We start from the raw sequence: 14,470 nt of genomic DNA, 5'->3' as shown, positions 1-14,470 counted from the left end.
ACGCACACAAACAACAAAAAAGTGAGAACGTTGGCCACGAAAAAGCTTAGCGAGAGAACAATGCTAGTACCATCATCTCTTGGGCATTAGTTGGCATTGTTTTATGGTGAGGCAGCTATTTGTTGCACTACCAAAGGAAATAATGGAAATGGAAATAATCAGATGTGGGGTCAAGCTGTCACCATCATAAACACTTTGATTAACTTTACAGACAACTCATTAAGTAACATTTTAAAATTCTTAACTGACTCGCTTTAACTCTTTCACTGCCAGACATTTTCAAAGCACAGTTCCCCATATTGACAGCAATTTTGGAGCAGTTTGACTGATCTTTCAAGACCGACAGAATGTTGTTCTGTGACCATATAAGCACAGAAAAGAAACATTAGACTCTTCTTTCACCAGAAAAAAAAACTTTGTTTCTAGCCTTTTCCATTCTTTAGTCATCAACAGTAGAACATGAGTTAGTTTCACCAAAATTACCAGTTTCTAATCAGCAAGCAGAGAAAAAAACCTTTTTGTGAAAAGAAACAGGTCAAGCAGATGATTTTTTTTTTTTTTTTTTGCTTTAGGGACACCTTAAATTATAAAACAACAAAAACAAGACTAAAGACATTGCCTCGGTGCATAACGCATTGATGTAAGATGAAAAGTAGTTGTCAGCTCTGCGGCGTAAAGCGCTGTAGGCACTGCAGTCGGAAGTTCCGGGTTATTTAGAGTCGTCAATCAATCTACCATGCATGTTTTTTTGGGAAGGGGGAGGAAACCGAAGTACCTGGCGAAAACCCACACAGGCACAGGGAAAACATGCAAACTCCACACAGGCGGGTCCGGGATTTGAACCTAGGTCCTCAGAACTGTGTCGTCCACCATGCCGGCCTGTCTAATTCCATTTTAGAAAAAAAAAAGAAACAAGACTGTGGCAGCCGCACTCACAGCTCGATGCCAGTCGGTTAACTTACATATGCCGCAGTGTCGTGCGACATCCCGCTGCTAGTCTGCTCTGATGTCTGCTAATCTCACTCTCTGCTTTTTGGGGGGGGGCTTTTGTGCTGCACCCTGAGGTGACCTACAAGCAAGCATCAAGGAATAGAATTCTAAGGATTCTAACCCTAACCCTATCACTATCTAAACCTAAGCCTATTCCCTAACCAAGACCAATGATGAATTGGATTGTTTGGCCTGGATCAATAACTCTAATCTAATTGTATCAGGACACCTAAATTGAGAGGCAGCATGCCTAGCAATTCCAGCAGTAGTGTTTTTTTGTTTTGTTTTTTAATTGCCAGAGGTGCCTGTCTAATCCCATTTTGGTGAGTAGAGTGGGGGTCTTCACCAGTGTTAAAACAATACCGTCACCTCACGTACTCCGTCCAAACTCTGATTAGCCTTGACAGAACACAAAAAAACCTCAGCCCCCACCCCCAACTCCCATCCCACTTGGTCCGACTTTAATCATTGGCGACTCCTGAGTTACATTTTAATTCCGTCGTATTTAAAAATGTACGGCGGTGGGAAAGCGTCGCTAATACGCCAAGCGCTGCATAGAGGCCGCCCCCAGCCCCTCTGAGTCGAAAGACTGCTGACTAATGCGGCGAAAACGCTGGAAATAGTCGCCTGCTGTTTGTTATTCATGCGGGCCTCAAGGTGCATCCACAAGGCTGACGCTCAAGTGTGTGTGCGCGTGTGTGTGTACGTCGCGGATGCCATTAATGTTCTCCGCTGATCGCCCTCGCATATTTAAATAACAATGGCGCAGTCAGACGATTCAGCGGTGTGAATCCGACCCGCAAAACACCCAGGAGGGCTGCGGGCCTCCTGCCGCGTGTGTGTGTGAGTGTGTGCGTGTAAGCACGAATATAAAACACAGTCAGTCACACACCAAAAAGTAAGAGCAAGGATGAAATGTAGATCGAGCAAGAGGCCGCAGTGATGATCCTTCGCGTTGTGTGATGCGCAGCCACATTCAAAGAGAATGTGGTTTTTTTTTTTTTTTTTTTTCTTTTTCTTTTAGAATTTAAAATGGTTCCCATGTGTCTTAAGAAAAGGTCTATGACATACTTTCGCCCAAATACCGCAAGGATTTCAATAATGTTTTTATAATACAGTGATTCTAAAAGTGTGGTGCGAGACTCGTGAAGACGGGGGCTCTCTCTTGTTGTACGCAAAAGAATCCCTCAACTAAAAACAAACACAATTTACAACATTTCACCAAAATAGTGTTTTCTCATTGTTTCACACAAGGTAATACTTATTTTCAATTACGTTGTTACCACCTTTTTTTAATTTTTTAATTCGGTTGAGATTTTCATCTGTTCTGACAAAGATTTCGCCGTCGAAAATCACACGTTAGGATTTGGTAATGACAGACAACTATATGGTGGTGATTCACTTTTATTATTCTTGTTTTCTGTTAAGTTTGAAGTAATTCTGACAATCATGTTGCTCTCAGTTTGATCATCAATATGAGATGCTCAGAAGGCTCGAGCAGACGCCGCCCTGTTTAAACATCACATGTACATCTCAACTAATAAGAAAGAGCCGGGCATTTTTCGTCCAAAGAGTCAAGGTTTTGGTCTCACATTCCTTCATGATTTACATTGATTTCTGAGCAGAATATGTTGGCAATTTTTTTATGTAAAAAGTGGCATACAATCCGTAAACCTCATCTGATTCTTACAAAGTAGGGCTCTTTTTTTTCATGTAACACTCCTCTATCCAATAAAAATCAAACATTTTAGCAACATACCTATATGTAGTGCCAAATCATAACAGAAGTTATCTCATGCAGGACACTTTACACCAACCACTGGCCTATGATAGTTCATCTGAATCACGTTCATCATGTAAAAGCTTCAAAATATCAAGACCACTGGCTGTTTATGTTAAATTGGAAAGTCCAATACAGAGCTGTCAATCTATAAAAATTCACTTCCAGAGCAATTTGTCCAAATGTATCGGAAGTTTCCATGTATATATTTATATTTCCATATAAATATTTTCCAAAATTTGTCAAGAACATTTTCATGCGAATCACCATTGTTAATAAATTATGGCTTCAATATTTGTCATTTTAATGTTTTTACGACACCAACCTTTTAATGGTGGACGCAGTTGCAGCCTGAAACAAAGTGCCAGTATGAGATTTCGACATCCCATTATCAAAAATATGTGCCTCTGGATTAAGTCACCTTTGCCAATTTTGTTTTCAACCCATGTAACAAATAAACTTAAATCTATTCCAGCAGATTAATCAGATCTCAAATGTCAAAATTAAAACTCAGCACTATTTTGCAAAAAAAGCAACATTGCTGACAGACTGAATTGGATAGTTTATGTAAGGACAATAGTTTTGGTTTCTATTTTACTTATTTGACTAATAAGGGTTATATTATCTTACATTACAAATATTTACTAATAATAATAATATACTTTTAATCTGCACACATTCTGAACTAACATATGCAGTGACATACTAATTCATTTCCGGTTCAGACACGCCATCCTGTGTGGACGTGTACTATTTTATATTTATATTTCTAAACACGTATTAATTGGCCTGTTAGTTTGTTCTTCTCCACGAAAACGCGACTCCAGGCAGACTTATGTGACAAGTGTATCGCTAAATCACTTATTTCGATATTTTGCGACTGCTTGTAGCGATAGCTGAGCAATTAGCATGGATTTGACATCGTCTTCCCCGATCCTCGTTCTCCCTTCGTGACACTTTTGTAAGAAGTGTAGCTTATTCGTTACCATGGAAGCGATGATCAGCGACTTACAACACACCGACACCAGACGCAAAGAGAACTTTCGCCCCCCCGGCTGCCAAGCAACTCTTAAATGTGGACGTGTCAGTAATGTCAGACTGATTCCCCCACCCACCCCACCCCCCTCAGTGTTACGGCCGTAATGAGTCAAAGTACAGTGATTTCCGTAACAAAATACGGACGTTCCGTAACATTTGGCAGCTTTGCCAAAAGTGCCCTGCAATGAAGTTAGCATTGAAGAACAAAGTTGCTTACCTTTTTCAGCTGGTCAATTGGGACGAGGTCTTTATTGGAAACAATTAAGCATGAATTGTTTGTCCATATTTGTCTAATACATGTTTTCTCTTTTTCTACACAGGTCCCTTATTTTTTGACTCTCATATATACCATTCTTCATTATTTTTTCCTCTTTTAATGTGGGGGGACTACAATTTTGGAGGGAATCATCACTACAGGCACATCTTGACCCAAACTGGTTTAAACTGCAAATCATAGGCGTGCACCTACTTTTAATTGGACTGAACCACATTATGATTGTAGGTAGGGGTGGTTGATATTTAGATGCTGTCTGAATGTTTATCTTTTTGCCATAAACAGGTGAAGATGTAAACAGTTAGTTAACATTTAACTTTTCAATAAAAAAGCAATTTTCAACAACAAAAAATGGGGTTAATTAATTCAAGTATTCTTATCTATATTATGGGATCCCGCCTCTCCAACAAGTGGCTTTAGAATGGTCCGTAAGGAGGCCCATGGGAATCCCAAGTTGAATGAAACTTCGCGGAAAATTGAGTATTTTCACTCATTTACAACCTAAACTTGAAACTTGGTCAAATGGTACCGTATTTTGTTTTGAACATATAATTAATACCATATAATGTCTGTAAAAGTTATTTTCCGTACTATTTACTCACTTGTGGACTTGTATCCTTTCAGTGTGGAAACAGTATGAAAAGTATGCAAAATCTAAGGAAATAAATTTTGGGGGGCGGTACCGATTATTTTATATTGTAATACATCATCTAAACACCAAATGTATCCTACCAGAAGGCTTTTTTAAATGAGAGTTTGACTACTCTCATTAACAATCACTCTTTGGGAAGCTTTGTCAGCAGTTTTTGTTCTTAAAGCTGTCCTATTGCTCCCAAACGCTTCTAAGCAGTTGATTTGTTTAAAAAGCAAAATAAAACTGTTGGTGGTTTTTTTTCCTTCTTCTTCTTCTTCTGTTGAAGTGTGGTAGCCAGCAGGAAGTACGAGAAGAAGAAGACACAGCAGGACCCAACATCACAACAGCCTTTTAATAATAAAAAAAAAACATTTTTTCTCTTTCTCTAGGCGCCAAAAACTCAACAAATGGCTGCTTGCAATCCTGCTGTTCATAACAGCGTGTTCGCACAAAGCTGCCATTTCATATGCACCCTCTCGACATCCTCCACATTCTGCTTCCTGCAAATGACCAGAACATCCTCGGCTGAGCAGCACTTATTTTAACGAGGGTGTGCAAACATGCCTGCACTAAAAAAAAAATAATAATAATTAATTAAGTAATTAAGTAATTAATTAATTAATTAATTACATAAATAAATAATAAAAAAATAAAACAAATAATGTGTGTGTTCACAGAGGCCGTGTACATTCTAAGTGAAGCAACGGCTGACTGATCCATCTGTCTTGGTGTAACAAGGCGAGGACGTGTAGGCGATATAGGGAGACCTCGGACTCTCATTGATAAGCCACCCCTCACAGGTACACACTAGTGGGGTGCAATACTGCAAGTTTGGTGACGATCCAATGCCAAGTCAATGCATGGGGATGCGCTCTAATAATTAAGGTGGATGCATACTGCCAATATTTGGTATCGATCCAATACCAAGTCGACATGGACCGTATTGCCAATACCGATATGTTTAAATAATAAAGATGGATGTATCATCAAAATGTTATATCTTAATCTACAAAATGTGGGATCACTACATTACCAAGTCAATACAGGGCCGGTACCGCAGATATATAATTAGGTGGATGCATCATCAAATTGCTAAATCTGATTAGGTATCGATTACCAAATAATAAAGGGCCAATATTCCCGATTCTGAGATGATACTTTAGAATAATTAAGGTGGTTGCAACATCAAATTGCTAAATCTAATACCGCAAGATTGGCTAGCAATTCATCCATCCATCCATCCATTTTCTGAGGCGCTTCTCCTCACTAGGGTCGCGGGCGTGCTGGAGCCTATCCCAGCTTTTCATCGGGCAGGAGGGTACACCCTGGACTGGTTGCCAGCCAATCGCAGGGCACATACAAACAAACAACCATTCGCACTCACAGTCATACCTACGGGCAATTTAGAGTTGTCAATGAACCTACCATGCATGCTAGCAATTCAACATTAAGTAAATACAGGGCTAGTATCGCTGATATTGATAATGATGCTTTATAAAAATAATGACGTTGGATGCAACATCAAATTGCTAAATATAATACTGTATAAGATTTGGAATCGATTTGATACCAAGTGAATACATAACAATACTTTAATGCTGCAAGATTTAGTATCAATGCAATACCAGATAAATACTAAATAAATAATAAATAATAAAATTCGGTAAATTTATAAATTGATACTGCAAGATTGGGTTGGTTTCAATCCAATATCAAGTTAATACAGGGTTAGTATTTCCGATAGCGATATTTTTATAGACCTCCAGCATAGTTGTGACTTTTTTTTATTTTTTAATGAAAACAGTTAAACTGAGTTGTATTCATCCACCCATCCTTATCCTCCACGACCTCTGCACTGTGAGGCGAATCTGCAAACCAGCCGGCCACTATGCAGCGAGTGGAGTACGTTGACATGAAAACCACTTTTCGGAGCCTGAAAACCCAAACGTTCTCAAAGTGGAGGTCATTGACCGTAGTTAGTAAAAATGGGAGTTAGAAGTTATGCATTACTTACCAAAGTCTTAGTATATATTACATCTGATAAATGGTATTCAAAAGATATCGCCAACTACTGGCCTGGTATGCATATCACAGCGTTTTCAGTCATTTTTTGCAGGTCTGAATGAATGAATTAACCCTCAGCACCAACCAGAATGCAGTCTGCTACTTACCATACAGACAAACATCCATGTTCAATCGCATTTGTCCTCATTAGGGTCGTAACCTTGGTAACTGGAGTCTATCACAGCTGACTTTGGGTACACCTTAGACGAGTCACCCTGCTAGTCACAACATTCACACCTTTACACTCCACCCACCTTGTTTTTTTTTAACAGCGTTGAGGGCCATGTCAACTCTTTCCTGTATGCCGTCAGTTGTAAAAAAAAACTGGACGGATGGCCACAAATGGCCCTTCGGTCATATTTTGGACACCACTGATTTAGAGTATTTAATAAAGTTAACATGCATGTTTTTGTAATACAAGGGGAAGCCTGGATACCCAGAAAGAAAAAAAACACGCAAGCACATGGAGAATGTCCAAATTCCACACAGAGACGTTCCAATGCTAACTGCAGTGCTAATTGCTAAAACAATGTGCTGTCTATGGGCAAAACAAAAACATGGACATCTGCCTTATAATCAACATTCTTTTTAAAGCCCATTTGCCTGATGTTTGAAATCGTCAACAAGGAGACGCCATTGAATTAATGGCGTGCCCTCATTACATCTAATAAACTTCTTTTGCAAGTAAGAAGTGTGTCAAATACTCTTCATTCCAACACGAAAACACAAGCCAGACTAAATCCGCAGCCCGGAGCTGACGCCATAATAAACACATGGCTAAATGAATAACTCACTGAGCATTACTATCTTTGTAAAGGCAAAATTTGTTGTACACTGCAGGTGTATTGTGAAGCAAAAAAACATGAATAATTGACCCCCAACCCCAGAAGATTGCGGAAAAGCACATAAAACAGAGAGGATCATAAAGTACCAACACCATGCATATAGTATTAACACAATAATGAACCGATGTTACATAAACAACTACATTAAGTAGTTAAATTATTCAACGCAAACAAACCACCTTCCCATGAGGCTCATCAATAGTATTTGCTAGCATACAAGCCTAAATAACATGCTAGCACAAACTGACATGACATACATGGGCAAACAAATGTGTGCAGCACTTTACACATCCATCCATCCATCATTTTTCTGTCTCGCTTATCGGGTATTAATTCATGAAACTCACATTCTGGCATTTACACACAATAATAAGTTTTGGGAAATACAGGCAAATTGTAACGGCAATTTAGACTACACAGCTATAATTGCACCGGAAGAGAAGCAGAGACATACTTTCACTTTTGATGCTGCATGAGGTTCGTTCAAAGACCCGCCAACAAAACAGGACATCTCAAATCCAAATGAAAAAAAAATAAATAAATAACACAATCAATGAATTAAACCTAGCAACAAAACCAATAATCCACCAGATGGCGACAAAATAATACTTTAGGTTTTTTTTTATCCCTGAGCACAAAAATAGCAAATAAATTTCAGTGAATAACAGAGGATGTGTTCCCAAAACCACAAATATGTGGGTATTCGCTGTACTTGTGAATAATTTGTCTGACAATCGAACAAATGAATTCACACGTGTCTTAAAATTCATTTTGCGGCCCTCATCCCTCAGCACCTAATAAAAGATGGCAGATAACGGCAGCGTTTTATTAAGAGCTTAATGGTTGTAATGATAGCCAAGATGAACAGTGGGCTATCACATGGAAAAAAATCTTTTTAAAATAGTTTTTTCTTGCTTTATGTCATTACCGTTAGATCTTCATTTATTATTAGACACAGTAGAGAGTCAGCTTCGCGTTTATGATCAAATAAGACATTTTATTATACATCGTAGAGTAACTTTTCTCCTGACTGTGTTCTCCATCATTTCTCTTAGAAGGAAGAGAGCAGAAAACAGCTCTACCTTGTGGGTGGATTCTGTACATCACATCACATCCAGTGGTTCTCAAACCTTTGACACCAAGTACCACCTCCAAAAATATTCAGCACTCCAAGTACCACCATTATGGCCAACACTAAAAAGCACATTTACTTTGAAAAATGTACTGTACTTGAAATAATAATTGTAATTGTACAGGAAATGTTTTTTCAAAAAAAGATAATAACATTTCTGTACCGGATTTGAAAAAACTAAAACTTAAGTTGTTGCATAGCTACAAGCTTCATTCTCATATGGTTGATTGTATTTCATGTTTTTAAATATTGTACATTTTAATTGCATTGTCAGTGATGCGACATGCATTAATTGGAGACTCTAAATTGCCCGTAGGTGTGACTGAGTACGAATGGTTGTTTGTTTGTATGTGCCCTGCGATTGGCTGGCAACCAGTTCAGAGTGTACCCCGCCTGCCTGCCCGATGATAGCTGGGATAGGCTCCAGCACGCCCGTGACCCTAGTGAGGAGAAGCGGCTCAGAAAATGGATGGATGGATGGATGTCAGTGATGCTTACGTGTACCACTAAAGAAAGCCCCCGTCCCACTAATGGTACTCATACCACACTTTGAGAATCACAGTGTTAAGCCATTTCTTTACTCTACACAGTTGCATCTGAACATTTGAGAGGCTTCATTTTACTTAATTTCTTGCGCACAACAGGCCTACATGACTTTTTTTTTTTTTAACTTTTGTAATTTTCCATATTTTTTAATGTTTGGAGACTGACTACTGAGTATTAACTTAGTTAACTTTTTTTACATTATTTATATATTTTCTAAATTAATAGATAGATAGATAGATAGATAGATAGATAGATAGATAGATAGATAGATAGATAGATAGATAGATAGATAGATAGATAGATAGATAGATAGATAGATAGATAGATAGATAGGTATTGCTTTAATAATTGGAATGCATTACAGGATCTTTATTTACTCTAGAAACTACATTTTTTAATTGTATTCATTTAGAAGACCTGGATTTTCTTTTTATTTATTTATTTGTCATTTGATAACTTTTTAAACTTTTAGAAAAAAATTAAAATCTAAAATGTCTAATTTTGCCATTGACGTATATTACACTTTTCTTTTTACTTTTGTAACTTAGTCCAGTATTTTCTAATTGAGATGGTGTACATTATTAAATTGTATAAATATAATATATATAAATTAATTGCCTTTTTTGCCGTATTATTTTTAATTATATTGTTTTAATTATTATTTTAAATATATTGATTTAATTATTGGAGTGCATTACATGATCTTTTTACTGTAGTAACTTGTTCCATTTATTCAATTTATTATTTATTTAGAAAATGCTTAACTAATGACATTTTTAAAAAAGTTTGCAATCTTTTACATTATAAATGTGTAGGATTTACTAAGGTAAAAACAAATCCTACATTTTTTTAAATTTCAAAATATTTTTTACTTAGCAACCCTTTCAGTTTTTCTTACTGTTTTAATGTATTTTTACTTTAGTAATTAAAAACAATTCTTATTGGAGTACATTGCTTTTTTTTGTTTTTTTACTTTTGTAACTTTTAAAAAAAATTCCTGTTGTATTGTAGAGGGAGAACTGGCGATAAACACACTTCCAATCTCTACGTTGCCCCTTATCGAGCTAAATAAGGCCACCAAAATATTAAGTACACTTTTCGGTATTATGCAATGTCACTCACAATAACTGTTACCTTGTTAACCTTGTGTGAATATGACGTGACTTTCAAACTTGTAGATGTATTTTATGGCTTTTTTACATCATGGCCAGAGGACTACAGATGAAAACTAGCCTTCTGGCTAATTCTGGCTTTTTTAACCATGTGTATTTCATGTGTTTTATGAAATTGCATTGTCCCCTTTCAAATAACTGATTAAACAAACAACTCAGGGTGATAGAAGGCCAAACCACCAACATCACCATCATCATTTTGCCACCATATCCCCCTTTGCCTTAATTCTCCATCCCTCCTGTCACACTTTGCATCCCCAACAAGGCATGGCTGCATGCAGATGCATAAAAGAGCTCAAATTAGCGCTCGTCTGAGTGAGCATCAAACCGTAGAATGCATGCGGCAGGGATTAATGCGGGGGTGTTTTTTCTAAAAAAAATAAATTAAAAAAAAAGCTATCACTGTTTTATTGATGCAAAATTGTGTGTGAAGTGTGGACCATAATGATAGTGACTGGGAGGATTATTAGCCTCAACTGCTGAACTTGTTGCTTTTATGTGCACTAACCAACATTAAATATCTAGTCTCATATCATAGACTCACATAAAGGACTAATTATGGCCATAATTGTGATCATGTATAATATATATGTTCTGTCAAATCACAATATACAATATTAACAATACATTCTGAATGCATAGAGAGTGATCAAATTATGGCCATGAACTGTATGCTTCTACATAAGCATCCTATCTATTATTTCCTCAGTCTAAAAATTGACTCGTGCTAATAAATCGAGAAAGGCAACAAAACATTTAGCGGTCCTACGGCGTCATCTAGTGGTTTTAAAGCACTTCATTGGGTAAACGCAAAGTTAAAAAATATATATATATTTTTTTAAATCTGCATTCAAAGAAAAGAAAGAACATGGAATTGTACGTTTAGGTGGAAGCATGGTGAAATAGTGTTTTTCACATCTGGCTCACACATCTGAGGCTCTGGGTTCGACTTTGCATGATCTCCTCGTGTTTGCGTGGGTTTTCTCTGGGTACTTCAGCTTGCTTCCACATTCCAAAATACATGTATGTTAGGTTCATTAATGATTCAAAATAAATTGCCCAAAAGTGTGAAGGTGAATGCTTTTGTAAATGTGCCCGACCAATGCAGAGGGTTCCAACAGTCATACATAAATTCGGCTGGGATCCAGCAATTGTTTTTTTAAAAAAAGATCATATTAATTATTTTATATATTTGTCCCCCAAAAATAAACAAATAAAAAATGGGGGAGAAAAAAAGCTACATTTTTCAGGTTGTCTTTTTCTTTTTTTTTTCCCCATTTATAGTCATTTGTGGTCCCTGACATCTCTAGTCTTGCCCAGAATGATGCAAGAGACTAGAAGGTAACACACTTACTTCTAGAACTGGTATGCACATGACAAGCTGTAATTTGACTGAATGAACAAGCAGTGATGAGATTGTATCTTTTCGCTCTTGGTTTTTAGATTGTATCTTTTCGCTCGTGGTTTTGGGGTTGCTTTTTGGTAACTGGTCGGTTGTGCACAACTGTGCCACCAGCCAATATGTGGGAGCCAGAATTCTGGCTGAGTTGTAGGGATCAAATACTTTGCTCAACAAAATGCTTACAGAAATACAGCATTTAGAACCTCTATTTGTCCCACAATACATTTGCATCGTTTCAGCAGCAGTAGTGAATACAGGAAATAGAATAAATAGCATGTAAAACAATTGCAGCTGCATCCAGCATTACAAGGTTGATGCAATAAATATATTGGAATAAATATTGAATCCATAATTTAACAATTCCAATTATAGCGTAGTGACTTTGTGCCATTGAACAATATGCAGGTTCGTTTTTTAGCCATTTACACAATATACTGCATAAACTACTTCGGTAATGTTCTTAATTTAAAAAATATGGAAATTTAAATTGTTCTGGAAGTGAATGGTTGGCAGCTTTGCAGTCATAGCAATAAATGCAACTTATACTGTAATTGGCATATTTTCTTCCAGCGTTTTTAGTTTTTGACCAATTTTCATTAACTAATTGTAACTATTAATATAGGCAACAATTATTTTAAACATGTTTTCATTCAGTCTCTAATGTTACCCCCCAAAATGCCAGCTTTGGGGGTTAATGCAGGTTCTTTTACATGATAAAATAAATGACAATCAAGTCTTGATTGAGATAGTTTAATTAGTTGTCTTTATTGAGAAGAACACACAAAGTCTCAACAGCTCAACCCAACACACAAACACACATTCATAAGTGCATTCACACCCACGCACACACAAACAGACATACAATCCCTTTCGAGTGTGCTCCGTTGACACGTGCAATCACAGGAAGTGACGTGCAATCAGAGGAAGTGACGTCCGCGCAGCATTGAGTGTGAGGTGCCAGGTGCTCATGCTGCATTGGTGAAGCCATATTTCCTGCACGCCTTACCGTCATTATTTATTTATTTTTACAAGTGGTCTAGTGGGTGTGTCACAATCCTGCCAAGGTGGCGACCATTGGTCCCTCCCATCAGTCGTCTTGAAAAGCCAAAGAAAGAGCCCTTCCCCTGCTGCAGGCAGCCATTTTAGGGCTGAACGTGTAGCGTTCACCTTTTCCTTTGGCCGCTTTTTTGGCTGGTCCTTAACGTCTTTTCCGTTCATAAAGAGTCTTAGACGGTGTTGCGCGGCGTGCCGTTGAGGGCGACGGCCTTGCTGCACGCCGACAAGCCCAAGGGCAGTGTCCCGAGTGGGCGTTGTGCCGACATGCCCACCTCGAACACTTCGTGGATGGCCTTTCGGAAACAGTGGAAGTTGTAGTCGATCAAGCCTGACAAAACAAGAGATGGGAAATGGATGTAAAATACACAAAATAAATTTATTGTATTCAATTCAAATTGGACAATTGGAATTGAAAATGGAATTTTGAGTCCGAATTTTCCAATTACAAAATAATTTTAATGAATTTTTAAATTCCTTAATGTTTTAATACATGTATTTATTTTTAAATAATGTTTAATATACAAATCATCTATTTTGATTTTGAGTTTGAAAATTAAATGTTCATTTTAATTTATGCGGCACGTTGGTCAACTGGTTAGAGCGTCAGCCTCACAGTTCTGAGGACCGGAGTTCAATCCCCGGCCCCGCCTGTGTGGAGTTTGGATGTTCTCCCCGTGCCTGCGTTGGTTTTATCTGGGTACTCCGGGTTCCTCCTACATCCCAAAAACATGCATGAATTGGAGACTCTAAATTGCCCGTAGGTGCAATGACTGTGAGTGTGAATGGTTGTTTGTTTGTATGTGACCTGCGATTGGCTGGCAACCAGTTCAGGGTGTACCCCGCCTCCTGCCCGATGATAGCTGGGATTGGCTCCAGCACGCCCGCGACCCGAGAGAGGAGAAGCGGCTCAGAAAATGGATGGATGGATAGATTTTAATTTATTAAAAATAAATTTAAACTAATCAGATAATTACAAATATGATATTCCATTTGAAAACAATTGTTTAATTATAAAATAGTTTAACAATTTAAAATTTAATGTATTAATTTCATTTACAATTCATTTAAGTAATACAAATAATTTATCAATTTGTTATTACTACCACTTGAAATGTAATTTTGAATCATAAAAAAATATTTTGTATTAATTTAATTTTAATTATTTTTTGAATCAACTTGTTTTCATAATTTTTTTTTTTTTTTAAATGAACATTTCCAAAGAAAACATTTGAATTAGAGCTGCACGATATGTTTGATCACTAATATCAATGTGGAGCACTTTAAATCACTTTGCCTTTGAGGTCCACAATTCGTGTCATTACTTTGGGGGGTGTTATACCTTTTCGCTCGAAGCTTTCTTCTCTCAGGATGCATACAAGCGCCAAGAACTTGGTGACCTCCTTCAGGTAGAGCACGGTGGTGTTGTTGAGCTTGATGATGGCCATGGACTCCTTGTCGTAGGCACTGCCGCTGCCATCCTCCCTCAGACTGGACCACCATTGGGGGGAATGAGATTCGTCAAACTAGGTGCTTTGCT

At 37.6% G+C, this 14,470-nt stretch overlaps 1 protein-coding gene across 2 annotated transcripts in view; it reads right to left on the bottom strand.

The window, feature by feature from the left end:
- Positions 1-12,623: 12,623 nt before the first annotated feature.
- The window catches only part of rragca (Ras-related GTP binding Ca), a 12,290-nt gene continuing 10,443 nt past the window's right edge, over positions 12,624-14,470 (bottom strand). For both annotated transcript variants that reach the window (XM_061675692.1, XM_061675693.1), the window contains exons 6-7: positions 14,273-14,421; positions 12,624-13,261 (exon numbers count right to left, since the gene is read on the bottom strand). In XM_061675692.1, the coding sequence (XP_061531676.1) occupies positions 13,104-13,261; positions 14,273-14,421 (307 nt within the window). In that variant the 3' untranslated portion in view covers positions 12,624-13,103. The remainder of the gene's footprint in view (positions 13,262-14,272; positions 14,422-14,470) is intronic.

Source organism: Phycodurus eques, chromosome 4 (genome assembly GCF_024500275.1).
Source record: "Phycodurus eques isolate BA_2022a chromosome 4, UOR_Pequ_1.1, whole genome shotgun sequence".
Lineage (NCBI taxonomy): Eukaryota > Metazoa > Chordata > Actinopteri > Syngnathiformes > Syngnathidae > Phycodurus > Phycodurus eques.
This window is presented reverse-complemented; position numbering and strand designations above follow the sequence as displayed.